This window comes from Penaeus japonicus, unplaced genomic scaffold (genome assembly GCF_977035675.1).
Source record: "Penaeus japonicus unplaced genomic scaffold, GWHDUDI00000001_assembly GWHDUDI00000027, whole genome shotgun sequence".
Classification (NCBI taxonomy): domain Eukaryota; kingdom Metazoa; phylum Arthropoda; class Malacostraca; order Decapoda; family Penaeidae; genus Penaeus; species Penaeus japonicus.
In genome coordinates, this window is record NW_028234429.1 from 4,180,434 (window position 1) to 4,195,433 (window position 15,000).

General features: G+C 46.3%; 2 protein-coding genes across 2 annotated transcripts in view; one reads left to right on the top strand and one right to left on the bottom strand.

The window, feature by feature from the left end:
* Positions 1-3,361, top strand: part of LOC122262529 (receptor-type tyrosine-protein phosphatase alpha) — a 19,522-nt gene extending 16,161 nt beyond the window's left edge. Inside the window, exons 14-15 of the mRNA XM_086552998.1 lie at positions 1,444-1,579; positions 2,125-3,361. Coding sequence (XP_086409124.1) covers positions 1,444-1,579; positions 2,125-2,217 — 229 coding nt within the window. The 3' untranslated portion in view covers positions 2,218-3,361. The remainder of the gene's footprint in view (positions 1-1,443; positions 1,580-2,124) is intronic.
* A 1,722-nt stretch (positions 3,362-5,083) lies between these two features.
* edl (ETS-domain lacking) overlaps positions 5,084-15,000 on the bottom strand; it is a 27,201-nt gene continuing 17,284 nt past the window's right edge. The window contains exon 3 of the mRNA XM_043030537.2: positions 5,084-11,548. Coding sequence (XP_042886471.1) covers positions 11,334-11,548 — 215 coding nt within the window. The 3' untranslated portion in view covers positions 5,084-11,333. The remainder of the gene's footprint in view (positions 11,549-15,000) is intronic.

A 15,000-nucleotide genomic window follows, 5' to 3' on the forward strand; every position in this document is an offset into this window, starting at 1 on the left:
CTCCACCCTCATGATCCCTCACTCTCCGCCCTCATGATCCCTCACTCTTCCCCTCATGATCCCTCACTCTTCCCCTCATGATCCCTCACTCTTCACCCATATGATCCCTCACTCTTCCCCTCATGATCCCTCACTCTTACCCTCATGATCCCTCACTCTTCCCCTCATGATCCCTCACTCTTCCCCTCATGATCCCTCACTCTTCCCCTCATGATCCCTCACTCTTCCCCTCATGATCCCTCACTCTTCCCCTCATGATCCCTCACTCTTCCCCTCATGATCCCTCACTCTTCCCCTCATGATCCCTCACTCTTCCCCTCATGATCCCTCACTCTTCCCCTCATGATCCCTCACTCTCCCCCTCATGATCCCTCACTCTCCCCCTCATGATCCCTCACTCTCCCCCTCATGATCCCTCACTCTTCCCCTCATGATCCCTCACTCTTCCCCTCATGATCCCTCACTCTTCCCCTCATGATCCCTCACTCTCCCCCTCATGATCCCTCACTCTCCCCCTCATGGTCCCTTACTCTCCCCCTCATGATCCCTCACTCTTACCCTCATGATCCCTCACTCTTACCCTCATGATCCCTCACGCTTCCCCTCATGATCCCTCACTCTCCCCCTCATGATCCCTCACTCTTGCCCTCATGATCCCTCACTCTCCCCCTCATGATCCCTCACTCTCCCCCCTCATGATCCCTCACACTTCCCTTCATGATCCCTCACTCTTCCCCTCATGACCCCTCACTCTTCCCCTCATGATCCCTCACTCTTCCCCTCATGATCCCTCACTCTCCCCCTCATGATCCCTCACTCTTGCCCTCATGATCCCTCACTCTCCCCCCTCATGATCCCTCACTCTCCCCCTCATGATCCCTCACTCTTCCCCTCATGATCCCTCACTCTTCCCCTCATGATCCCTCACTCTTCCCCTCATGATCCCTCACTCTCCCCCTCATGATCCCTCACTCTCCCCCTCATGATCCCTCACTCTCCCCCTCACGATCCCTCACTCTTCACCCTCATGATCCCTCACTCTCCCCCTCATGATCCCTCACTCTCCCCCTCATGATCCCTCACTCTTCCCCTCATGATCCCTCACTCTTCCCCTCATGATCCCTCACGCTTCCCCTCATGATCCCTCACTCTTCCCCTCATGATCCCTCACTCTTGCCCTCATGATCCCTCACTCTTCCCCTCATGATCCCTCACTCTTCACCCTCACGATCCCTCACTCTTCCCCTCATGATCCCTCACTCTCCCCCTCATGATCCCTCACTCTCCCCCTCACGATCCCTCACTCTCCCCCTCACACCGCCACCACACAGAGCTTAGAGTTTAGTGAATTCGTGTCCATCGCAGCACCAATGTTATTTATCCCAATATCCGGTATCCGATAACCAGCACTAACGACGGATGTGTGTGTGGGTGTGGTTGCAGGGACGGCTGTACTGCGAGTGGGTTGGCTGCTGCCCTGGATGTCATCCTTACGCGGATCGAGCTGCTACGGGATGTGGATGTCTATCGAGCCGTTCAGGCGCTGCTCTACGAACGCCCGCAGTTCATCACCTCTTTCGTATGTCGTCTTCCTTCTGGGCACGGGCGGGTGTGTGTGTCTCTGTGTGTGTGTGTGTGTGTGTGTGTGTGTGGGTGTGTGTCTGTGTGTGTGTGTGTGTGTGTGTGTGTGTGTGTGCGGGTGTGTGTGTGTGTGTGTGTGTGTGTGTGTGTGTGTGTGTGTGTGTGTGTGTGTGTGTGTGTGTGTGTGTGTGTGTGTGTGTGTGTGTGTGTGTGTCTGTCTGTGTCTGAGTGTGTGTGAGTGTCTGAGTGTGTGTGTGTGTGTCTGAGTGTGTGTGTGTGTGTGTGTGCGTGCGTTTGTGTGCGTGTTTTTGGTGTGTGCGTTTGTGTATGCATGTGAGTGTGCGTGCGTATGTTTGTGTTCAGATACTCAAAATCACATGCAGTATATCGACTGATTTAGGTCGTTTTCATATCATAGTGTTTTTTGACCTAGCATTGTCACTTCACAAGCAATCAATCTATCCATACAAAAAAAAGTACAATTAATCCCAATTTGTATCGTACGCTATGTTAATGCATGATACCGTATTTGTTTATCCACAGGAACAGTACAAATTCCTCTTCCGAGCCACGGCTGAAAGAATACAAATGAAGCCAAAGGAAGAAGAAACAAGAGAAACCATGATAAACGAGTGAATAGGATACAAAGACAAGAAAATATAGTCGAACTGATTAGCATATTTACGATCACTGTGTAACAACGATACGCTTGACGTCATTGCTCCCCCCCCTTTTCCTTTTCCTCTTCCTTTTTCATATCTCTCTTTCTTCCTTTCTTTCTTTTTTGTTGTGTCTGTCTGTGTGCGATTCTTCGTCTACTGTGGCTACAATTTCTAACAAACCAAAGGTGTTCAAAAAGGACCTCAAATCCGGGTAATTGTTTGATCAAAATAAAACCTTAGGAACTTTCATGACAAAAAGTGATTCACTTTCTTTAATTGTAGCGTTAAATCTGCTTTACAATATCTTGGTAAATATTGATATAAACGTCTGATGATAAACAAATATTCCATAAATCAGCTGTGAATTCTACAGACACCGAAACAAAATGATGTAACTTCCTTTTTTTAAGCGTTATTCCCCTCGTTTATAATGGCTTGTTGTATTATGTTATGTGATTGTTCATTTATTGTGCTTAGAGTTAAGTTTAGTGTAAGTTATTGGTTGCATTAGAACACATGATGTTTCTGTTGCTATAGTACCTAAATATTGATAATGGGTATTATTGTTGTTCAGATTATTCTCGTGAGGAGTCATAGTGTTAATGATAGTATGGAGTGTAGTGTTTATGATTTCCTGATAGCTCTTAATAAGGTGCAGTTTCGCACATAGATGGATGAAGAAAAAATCTAAGTCACTAGTACCTTAGAGCCTCGCAGAAATAAGTAACTTGATCAATTCACATAGTATCTTTACCTAGTAGGGCTCTCCCAGAGAAGGGGTCCAGAGGTGAGGGTGCGGGTCCTCTTGGAGGGGGCAGGGGGCAAAGCTCTCCCCTTTTTTTGAAGCTCCACTCATCTCTGGAACAAGATTCATACAGAACCTCCCACGTTTTCTGTACCAAATTTAATATTTAGACTTTATCTAGCGTCTGTGTCATACTTTCAGTGGCTTAAATGATGGACATTAGTTTCACATTTACAAGCATCAGTCTGAAAGTATAAGATTCACTCTAATATATTTACATAACTGTCAGACTACATCCGGCATAGTTCAACTGTAAAGTATTGACGGGTGCCAGGATGAAAATAAATATGTTGGCACTGTGATGTTCGCATGTTCACGCTTGTTCTGATTTTTGGGAACAACTGTGTGTGTGTGTGTGTGCATAAATATATATATATATATATATATATATATATATATATATATATATATATATATATGTATGTATGTATGTATGTGTGTGCGTGCATAAATATATATATATTATATATATATATATATATATATATATATATATATATATATATATATATATATATATACATATATATATACATATGTGTGTGCGTGTATGTATGTGTGTACACACACACATATATATACACACATATACTCACACATATATATATATAAATATATATATATATATATATATATATATATATATATATATATATATATATATATATATATATATATATATAGATATATATATATATATATATATATATATATATATATATATATATATATATATGTGTGTGTGTGTGTGTGTGTGTGTGTGTGTGTGTGTGTGTGTGTGTGTGTGTGTCTGAATCTCTCTCTCTCTCTATGAAGCTATCCGTATTTTGAGCCCAAAGAGGGACTAAGATAGGGATGAGGATAATCTATGTTACCTTATCCTTTTGAGTTGTAAGTAATCTCTTGTCTCAATAAACTTGTCAAAGTCAAAAAGTCTCTCTAATTCTCTCTCTCTCTCTCTCTCTCTCTCTCTCTCTCTCTCTCTCTCTCTCTCTCTCTCTCTCTGTCTATCTCTCTCCCTCTGTCTCTCTCTCTCCTTCTCTCTCTTTATATACAAACATACATACATACATATACATATATATATATATATATATATATATATATATATATGTATATATTATATATATATATACATATATATATATATATATATATATATATATATATATATATAATATATATATATATACATGTATATATATATATATATATGTATTATATATATATATATATATATATATATATATATATGTGATATAATTATAATTTGTGCACCGCAATCTGTAAGTTTAGTGCTGAAATGGTTCACGGAGTCAAATGAGTTTAATCAGCCTGGCATAAATTATGCCTGTGTATCATTTTATCTGTATATGAGTGCATTGCTAACCACAGTGAAAATAAAAAGATAAGTGGTTATTACAAAGTATCTGTATCATAGTGCCTGTATTGTTTGCTACTTACCAGTATATTTATTTTCATTTATTTCTTACTGTTAATAAGGGCGCACTGTAATATTTGTAGCAGTATTTGTATCACCATAATTTTTTATACTGTTTTCATCAGTTTTCTTTATATTGTTATCATCATAAAAAAACATCAATATTGTCATTGTTATCATTCTTATTTGTAGCAATAATGATATCACTTTACTCTTACTTTTATGAATATCAGCAATGTTATATTCATTATATGTATTGCCATTATTATTTTTGTTTTTACTGTTGAGATCATAATTACTCTTCTATACTGATATGATGATTATTACAATGGTCTTTCATGATTATATATTTTCTAAATATAATGTATACAATGTTTATGATCATCATCAATTTTTATCAATATCATTACCAATTATTAAATTCAAAGTTACTATTATAATCTTATATATATATATATATATATATATATATATATATATATATATATATATTTCTAATACCTTCTAAATATTTGTACTTGAATATTTAGTATCTCGCTAAGCAATTTAGGTTGACAAGGTTGACAAAGGATATAAAGAATTGAAAATCACAACTTTCGCTTTCATCCATTTCTTTATTATTAATCATCTCCCGCCTATATATAGTTAACAAATAAATATCTTACACGATTTGCCAGAGTGACGTCAGAGCCGGAGCTATCCAAAAGGTCCTGTGTGACTAGAGACAGGTGTCAGTCAAAACAGCCGGCTTTCACAGACAATTGGGGAACATCACAGAAAACGGACGTGACAAGGGAATTACAGGGGAAACACAAACGTTCTATTTCACGAACTAAATTATCTGATATTTTTCTATAAAGCCGTGGTATTGTTCCCGAATTTTCTGCGACGCGGCGTTCTAAGATAAGTACCGTAACTATTTATAACTTGTAATATTCTAGTATACAAAGTACAAAAATAATATATACAAACACGTTTTGACTGCACACCAATAAAACAAATGGTTTTGACTTCTACAGTCAGTATGTAGGAAAATATAATAAGGATATGCATATACACAAAGAGAACACATTTCACCTCAGGTTATAAATGTCAATAACCAGTATAGTATAAATAGCTTACACAATCTGGCTTTTCATAACACCTAAAGCAAAACAGAAAACACAATGGACAGCAAAACATATACTCGTTCTTTACCATATAAAAGATAAAGATATGAAGGCAAGGTAATGTACGTGTACAATTCCGCCCACATAGAAAATAAAACTTGAAAAGTGTACTTAATTAAGTGTACCACAAAATGGCAAGAAAATAAGACAACCCAACACCCGGCATGACGTCACACTGAAACAAACACACGAACACACTCCTGATGAATCTGGTGGGAAAGACGTCAGTTCATTCACAAAACATAAAGTGGGAAATATATACACACGAAACGCAAGTGAAATGAAGAGAAATAATAATGTTTTACACGCATGAACTGCTGAGAAGGGCGCTCATTCAATACAAATTTACAAAAAAACATACTTAAAATTAATGAAGACAAACACAACTGTTATCACAAAAGTGTCTGTTCAAAATATGCTAAAAATGACAAAGGATACAAATGACAATAATAATAATAATAATAATAATAGTCCAAATATTTATATAGATAATACCTGTAATCCAGCAAGATAATCATGTACTGTCTTACAAGTGTATTTAAAGTTTTGTGCAAGGCAAGACTAGAGGACAAACGAAGGTAGAAATACAGAAATCACGCTACTATATACACACACTTTTTGACTGGAGGATGCACCGTCCACTAACAATAGGCCTATCTTACGTACAAAAATGAAAGAATATCAACAACGAAAAGCATTAATAATGATAATAAAATGTGAGAAAAACCTCCTTTTTCACCGTCAAAAATAATGCTTCCTACACACAATGGATTAAGTTCCTGTAGAAAAATAACCGCGCATTATCCATCTACATCCTCAGAGAACATCAGTGATGTATATCCACTTTGGCAGTTTTCTTAACTTCGTATGAGAAAAGGATATAACACATTTCCATGTCAGAAAAATAAGTTTCTATACTATATACATAAGTCACTTGGAGGTACGGTCACCTGGACCCCCCTTCTGCCGTGAAGCTAAGGGGGTAACTTAACTAAAATCATACAAAACACATAGTTGAAACAGAACATCATAGAGAACACAAGAAAGATAGTAATTGTCACACTAAAAAATAGCAGATCATAAAATATATTGATTCTATCTCTCGACATCCAATTAAACACACGCGATATGGAACAACATGTGAGAATAAAAAAAAAAAAGGGAAGAGAATAAGGACGATAATTAACCACGTCCTTTCAGCTTCATACTTACTTTATCTAAACCTTAAAAAAAAAAAAAAAAAAGAGCAAGTGAGTGACGTTATAGCATAAACGTCACAGACACTTTACGTACATCATAATCCACCTTCGATTAAAAAAAAAGAGAGCTTTTCCTTCGCTAACTCTTAATCTAACAATAATAAAAAGCGTAAACGTTTCGGAAGAAAGAAAAGGAGAAAATAGGAACAGGCAATGAGGAGGTGGGGAGGGTGAGGAAGGGGAGGGGAGGGGAGGGGAGGGGAGGGGGCACAGGGGCACAGGGGCACGGACAATGGTGGGGGGGTTAGGGTAGATTTCCTCAACATCTGCCCTGCCCGATGAGACACTTCCTGGGGCCTTCCTCAGCTGTCCTGCCCTTCTGCCTGAGCCTAGCACGGGGGGCACGGGGGGGGCAGGGAAGGGAAGGAGGGAAGTGGGGGCGGGGGTTGGGGTTGAGGGAGGGGGGCTATAGCAGGCGGACGACAATAATCGAGAGGGATGAAAAATAGGAAGAGGGAGTGATTGATCGGAGAGGAACGAGAGGGAGAAAGAGGAAAGAGATAAGTAGATGGAGCGAGAGAGGGGAGGAGACAAGACAAAGGCGCCTCAAGACAGACACAGACGCGGCGATAAAGCGCCCACGCGAGGAGGAGTAAGGGGAGTGAATGAAAGCCCAGGTATGCAGATGAAGGTGAAACGAGCATTCCTTCGAAGGAATTTCCCAACAAGCCTTTGACCTGGCTCTGACCTCCGACCTCGCCTCCGACCCTCACCCTCACCTAGCTTATCGCCGACGGTAATACGAGCGGCGGGAGGTCACCGCGGTAATCCCAAGGCACCCGCAGCTTATCGCAGCTTATCTCTCGCCCATCAGCGTGTTGTTACCGGCCGCGAGGAGAGAGAGAGAGAGAGAGAGAGAAAGAGTCAATTATTATTCACAGCTCTTCCATCTTGTGCCCTCGGCGGGAGAGAACAAGGGGGGGTGGGGAGGTGGGGAGGTAGGTTTCCCGTTTGCCTTCATTCCCTCGTTTGTTCTTTTATATCTAGTGAACAATTAGAAATATATATATATAAAACTCCTTCTCTTCCCATTTCGCGATTATAACTCCCGACAGTCAGAAGAACCGATATCAGTTCGCCGTCATCGCCATCGCCGTTGTTATCGTTATCAGCATCAGCATCACGTTATAGTCAGCCTCCGGTACGACTCGCTTTTTTTCTCGCTCTCGTTATAGTCGCACCAACTGAACTTCCTGTCCGGTATTTTAGGGCCGATTTAGCGGAAGAGGGCAGCAAGGTCGTCGGTTATCTGGTTCGCAGTTCCGTTTCGAGAGAGAGAGAGAGAGAGAGAGAGAGAGAGAGAGAGAGAGAGAGAGAGAGAGAGAGAGAGAGAGAGAGAGAGAGAGAGAGAGAGAGAGAGCGAGAGAGAGAGAGAGAGAGAGAGAGAGAGAGAGAGAGAGAAAGAGAGAGAGAGAGAGAGATAATATAAAGAAGAATCGTATCACACAACTCCAAGAATATCTGCCTCGAAAAACGTCAACTCACCACAAAAAAAAAAAAAAAAAAAAAAAATCATATCCACTGACAATAGATGGAAGTTGCGAGGAGGTTCCCGAGCGAGCATCCAGCGTGAACATCCGTGACATTATTAACAATCACAACAACAACAACAACAAGAGTCATGGCTGTAGGATCCTGTTGGTACATGAAAGTCGTGCCGGAAGGGCGACCCCGACCGCCGCCATGCACGAGGTCGTCCCCGGATGGTAGGGAGGGAGGGCGGGGGTGGAGGAGGAGGAGGAGCTGCTAGCGGTGGTGGAGGAGGAGGATGGCATGGAGGAGTGCGAGGTGGAGAGAGGAGAGGAGGAGGAGGAGGAGAAGGAAGGGGCGTTGGAGGGGGAGGTAGCGGAAATGGAGAAAAGGAGGCGGCGCCGTCGGCACTGTGACGCAGTCCAGGGCTGTCGCCGCCGCTGCCGCCGACGCCGCCGCCGCCGCCGCCGCCTCCTCCTCGTCCTCTGCCGCTATCGCCATTATCTGCGCCGCGTCCTGTGCGCCCTATTGATGCTTGTTGCGGGGGAGAGAGAGAGAGAGAGAGAAAGACGGAGGAAGGGGAGATAGGGGAGGGGGGAGGGGAGGGGGTCGTGGCGGCGGGTGTTGTGCGAAGAGGAACTCGGGTGTCAGATTCTTAGGCGTTCGGGAGGCTATAATTAGACGCAACACCTCTAGGCCGGGGGATGCATTGCTGGAGACACGAATCACGCATCAATGCATCTCCCAACATAGCCGCATATCACCTGCACATAACAAGCCGAACCCACCAACCGCATACGCAAGAAGGAGAAGCAAGACAGTGTCCCCAAGTAAAAGCCAACTGGCTGTGAGATCCCCCCCCGCGGGCATTAAATCATCTTCTCGTAAATGTTAACAATACTGAGCGGCCGACACAATAGCCACGAATCAGTAGGTGGTTCTGGGGAGAGTACGGCGTAAGGGAGAGTGAGGATGAGAAGCGGTCAGCTGTTATCCCGACAGATCAGCTGTTTCCGGTTAAGTTAGGGCAGCTGTCCCGCACGTGGTCAAAGCAGTGGCAACGACGGTGTTTGCGGTGGGGGGGGGGGGATGGGGTGGAGGGGAGGGGAGGGGGGGTAAGTGTCGTCCGGGTATCGTCGTTCACGTCCCCACCCCTTATCACCTCTGCCCCCCCCACCTCCCCCTCCTGCTAAACTTACCTGCCCGGGTTTCTCTTACCTGGGCGAGGAAAACGGACAATGCGGGCGGAGCTGGGGGGGGAGGGGGGACTAACGTATCTTCGCAGATGCTGGCGGGAGACTTGAGACTTGGGGAGATTTTCTCGGATCTCGCTAGAAATGCGTCTAGTCCCCGACGCTTCACTTTCCTTACGTCGCCAAGTTCCTCCTCTCTGAAGGGCCGACGTGGAGCCAAAGGCGCACATGGGAGTCAGGGCGGCAGGAAACGCAGCGACGCACTAAAACAAAACGTACCAAGAGTTGTCGCTTCAGTGCATGGTTTATGTTCTTGTTGTTGTTGTTGTTGTTATTCTCCTCCTTGTTTGTTGTTGTTGGTTATTGCGTCGGTGTTGTTGGGCCGGCTATCAGCGTGGGCGGAAGTGACAGTTGACCGCTGAGGGCGTGTCTTCCCCTGGGCGGCATTGATTCTGTATCGGCGAGCTTGCCAGGATGTCCGTCCGCAGCCAGGCCCCCTCCCCTGCCCCCTCCCCTCCGTGGCAGCTGGGAGGGAGGGGAGGGGGGGGGAGTGGCAGTGGCAGTCGTCGTAGTACACGGAGCTGAGGGCAGAAACGAGGGGAGCGGTGAGGAGGCTTCGTCACGTGTTGACAGACTAACACAGGGGCGGTGTTGGCTTTCTAGACGGCCGAGGGGAGGGGAGGGGAGAGGGCGGATATGAGGCGGGTGTCGTCTTGCAGGCGGAGGCAGGGGGAGTGTCTCGGCCCGAGGTCCGTTGGCGACCGGACGGGCGAGGTCACGTCAGGTGGAGAGGAGGGCGTGTCGTGCTTGCGTGAGCGGCTCTCAGACGCATCGGGAGCCAAGGGAGCGGCTTCCACGGCTCGCATCTCCCCGGTCTTCGCAGGCATTTCCTCCCTCTCCTTCTGCGCAGCGTTGCAGACGGGCTGCATAAAGGCCTCCACGAGGAGAGTCCGGAGCGGGAGGGCCGAGGGGACGCGACAAGCGGAGCCAGGGTCGCGCGAGGGGATGTTCGTGGACGGAAGTGCGCGGCCTCCCCTCGGTGCGCCAGGCGGGACCAGGAAGTGCCTCGTACCGGTTTCCTGTTTGGTGGTCGATGCGGGGGGCCGTGGCAGGGGCAGGAGGGGGTCTCTCACCATAGGGAGAGGGGGGACCGAGGTAATGAAAACTCTTTCCCCCTCCCCTTCACCCCTCCCCCTACACCCTACAAGTCCAACTGACCACGCTGTTTACCGAGAGGAAACTATCCATCGCCTTTCTTTGTCGGCGAGTATCCGAAGGGGTTAAGCGTACTGGTCGAAGCTCTGTGCGCCGCGCCTCACACCTGGGACAAAAGGAGTGTGAAAGGTGACGCAAAGCTGTCCGCCTCGGCTTCCTCTGCTGGCTGACAGGAGACGGGCAGGGGCAGCGCCGACGGCAGGGAGCTGGCGGGGACCCGGGGTTGAAGGCAGAATTTCTCGAAGAAAAGGGGCGTAGGAACATAGCAACCCCGTGCGAGGCGATCCTTCTCCAAGACGAAGCGGACCCACAACGCGCGAGCGAGGTGCTCTAGCAACTATCTTTGGCGTAACAACACACCGAGGGGGGGGCGAGGCGCCCTTCCTGCGCCACGTCGCCCCCGCCAAGAACATGTCGAAATAAAACTTCTAAGGCCGCCCGTCCACCTCGCAGACTCGAGTCTCTTGAGGAGCTGGAATGATCTACGGGCGGGATGGACGGAGGCTCCTCCAAGGCTCAGGCCAGACACCCAGGGGCCTCAGGCGTACATGGCGTTACAGAGCCTCAGCTGGAAGTCTTTGTAGAGCAGCTTGCCGCCGAGGGGCACTCGCTGGACGAACATGTCGAGTGTCATGAGGCACAGCGCCTTGCCGTTCATGAGGAAGCGCTCGGGGAAGACCCGGGGCAGCTGGTGCGCCTCGGACACGTGGTGGAGCCACCTGTGCACGTCGTCGCGACTCCAGGTACGAGGATCTGCAAGAGAGACACACGGATTAGTTACGAGGACACGTCACCACGCTCGACGCTCGCGGTGCGGATCGATAGAAGCACTATTGAACATCAACAAAAGGAAAATCAATATTAACATTATTATCTGTAAATCCACATACGCGCACACCCACGTACAAACACACGTGTACACACACACACACACACACACACAAAGCTTATGTACAAAGCAGCAAATGCATTAGAGTACAACTGCATTGGACGTTTCAAAAGTCCAATCTACATTGTACCTAACGCGATTGTGATACTGGAATTGACACCTGTAAGTATGACAAAAGCAGTAAATGTCAGTCATAGCAAACGAGGATCCACATGAGCAAATGGTTTATCTTAAATAATATAAACATGTTTTTTTTTTTTCTTAAAAAAAAAGTAAAATTAAGCGAACAAACTGAACGACCAGTGCCATAGAGAGAGAGAGAGAGCGAGAGAAAAAGTAAATCATATATATAAACACACACACAGTTATTTATGTATATAGATATGAATACACGCCAAAGAAAACACACGAAACTGTCTATCAAGTGGAAACGAGGCAACACATTCAGTATGGCGCGGCGAACTTGAAACAGAAGCAATTATGTCGCCATCCATACGTGGCGCCGACAGTCACGACTCCGCACGCACAACGAGTCCCATTTAATAGTCGGGAATCACAATCAAGCTTTCTTGCAAGAGATTTATGGCGTGGAAATAATTTAGCAGCAACAAGGTGTGGGTGTTCGTCTGCGTCCATGAGGGAGGGATCGAAACGTGCATTCCCCGCCATAAATACCGCTTGTGTAAACGGAAAAATTGGAGTGTTATTTTCTGAATATATATAACTTCAACGAGTCTTTCTTCCCATATGATATGACTTATTTCAAGCCAGATATGCTAAGTTTTTTCATATTTTTTCTCTTTCTTTCAATGCAGGCTTTGGAAATATATATATATTTTTTCGTGATCAGAGGACCCACAGCATGAGACGCTGTCGTCCTTCCAATTTCCGCTATTGTCAGGTTTTAAGACAGAGAGAATAGCTTGCCGTGTCCCCAAAATAATGTTTTGTGACCATGAGGAAACCACAAGCAGATATTAGATTCTGTGGATGATGTTGAAAAAAAATACTGGATTATTTCGCAGTGTTGAAAACCAACCCTGCAACTCAGATCATATTGAATGCAAAGCTTCCCTTTCTCTCTGCATTTTCAGTTCATTTTCGAGGGATTTTTCTGTTGCAAGCGATAGGTTTCTATAACAAAAAGAAAAAACAAAAAAAAAAAGAAGAAAAATGCACAACTGATATATATGCTTGTGTATGTGCACGTTAATAGGTAGGGGTTCACGTGTGTGTGTGTGTGTGTGTGTGTGTGTGTGTGTGTGTGTGTGTGTGTGTGTGTGTGTGTGTGTGTGTGTGTGTGTGTGTGTGTGTGTGTGTGTGTGTGTGTGTGTGTGATGTGCACGTGCATGTACGCACGTGGTGTGTAAGTATGAATGTATATATCAAATGAAAAATGTTTTAGCTTTAAATAAAGCACACTATTGCGTCTGGCCTCGGGTGTCGTCGTCGGCGGCGGCGGCAGGTGTGATATCGGCCTCGGCGTGGCGGGGTTGCGTTAAAAAGGAGGGAGGGGGGGGGGGAGGAAACAGGAAAAGGGGGGGCAAGGTACACGACGCCGTGGCTTTGGGGTCTGTGCTCGGCGATCATTGTAATTTCTTGTTAAAATCAAGAAAAAAAAAATTCCGGTGGGCACCGACGAGGAGTCAGGTATCTTTCCCCCCGTCGAGAAGAGCATCGCAGAGGAAATTCCACCTTATACACATGTGCACTGAAGATCGAGATTGGCTTGCTACGGCCGACAAGCGCTGCTGACCACAGAGGGCCAAAGTGCCATGGGAAGGAGGGGGAGGAGGGAGGGGGGAGAGGAGAGGGGGGGCGTAGGGGAGGAGGAGGGGGGAGAGGAGAGGGGGGGGGGGCGTAAGGGTGAAGGTGGAAGTAATGGAGGGTGAAAACAATCATTCCCGTGTTGCTAGAGGGTGGGAATGAAGGAGTGGGGCAGGGGGAGGGGGGTGAAGTAGTGGGAGGGAAGGGAGAGGGGGTGCGTAGAGGGGGGTGAGAGAGAGGAGGAGGGGAGAATAGGTGGTGTGGTAGGAAGGAAAAGGGGGGAGAGGGAGAGGGGAGTGACGTGGAAGAAGGAAGGGGTTATAAGACCATCGTGATAAGTTGTGTCTTGCAAGTTGCGACGATTACGGCCACAACCAGAACTTCTATATTTGCAATATGGCAACAACAACAGGCAACAACAACAGGCAACAACTGCCCCCTTTATTCCCAACGGCTCCTCGAGGAAATCCGCACAGATTTTACCATTGAAAGAAAGGAAGAACGCCTAGCGTGACTCTGAGGACGTGTTGTAGGGATGTATAAATTGCCAGTTTTAAGTTCTGTTTCTGATGTATTGTAGCGAGACGGATGTTGCAAGGGTTGTGGGCGGCTGATTGTGGGCGGCTGATTGTGGTCAGAGCAATTGATGTTGTGGTGACTTAAGTGAGTACTATTGTGGGTGTTTGTTTGTTGTTGTATATATATATATATATATTGTTGTGGGTTGCTGTTGTTATGGCCTTCGTTAAAATGGCGTCTGTGTGGTGGTGCATTTTTGGGATTTGTTAGACGTCTGAAGGATACGCAGAAGGTGGGAAGAAATTAGGGAGTCATTGAAGGGAAAGAGAGAGACAAAAAAGTATAAGAAGAGATAATGACTAACGGAGGAGAGAGAAGTAGTAATAAAAGACAATACACTCTGTGGGAAAATGAAGGGTAGAAAGATTGGGGGAGGCAGGGAGGGGGATTGCTATGGAAGGAAGAAGGGTGGGAGAAAGGAGGGAGCGAGGGAGGAAAGGAGTATATATGGGAGGGGAGAGGGTGAAGAAGTGACCATTGCAAGTGGAAAACTCACGAAAATCTGCCAAGGAAACGGTACACTTGAGCAGCTGCCTGACGTTCACACACGCAGCCGGGCGGGTCACCAACTTTCCCACACGTTCGCTACTGTGCGGCCCCCTCCCCCCTATCCCCTATCCCCTCCCCCTGGTCTTGCAGCCCCCCCCCCACCCCTCCCCGTCCCCTCAGCCCTCCTCGACCTGGACTTTACGGACTATACTTAAGCATGTTCTTATATCCACGGCATTGAAGGGGGAGGGGGGAAGGGGCGAGAGGGAGGGAGGGGGTAAGGAGAGTGTGTGTGGGGGGGGGGAGAGAGAGGTCGCCCCGGATGTAGGTAATGGTGGGAGGCAGGCTGTCACGTGCGGACATTTCGGGCACTTGCGGACACCCCGGACGTTCTTCGGACACTCATACAGCACCGGACACGCCGCCGCCGCCGCCGTTCCGCGCTCGATGAAGGCTGATTAATGAAAGGAATTCAGCAAGA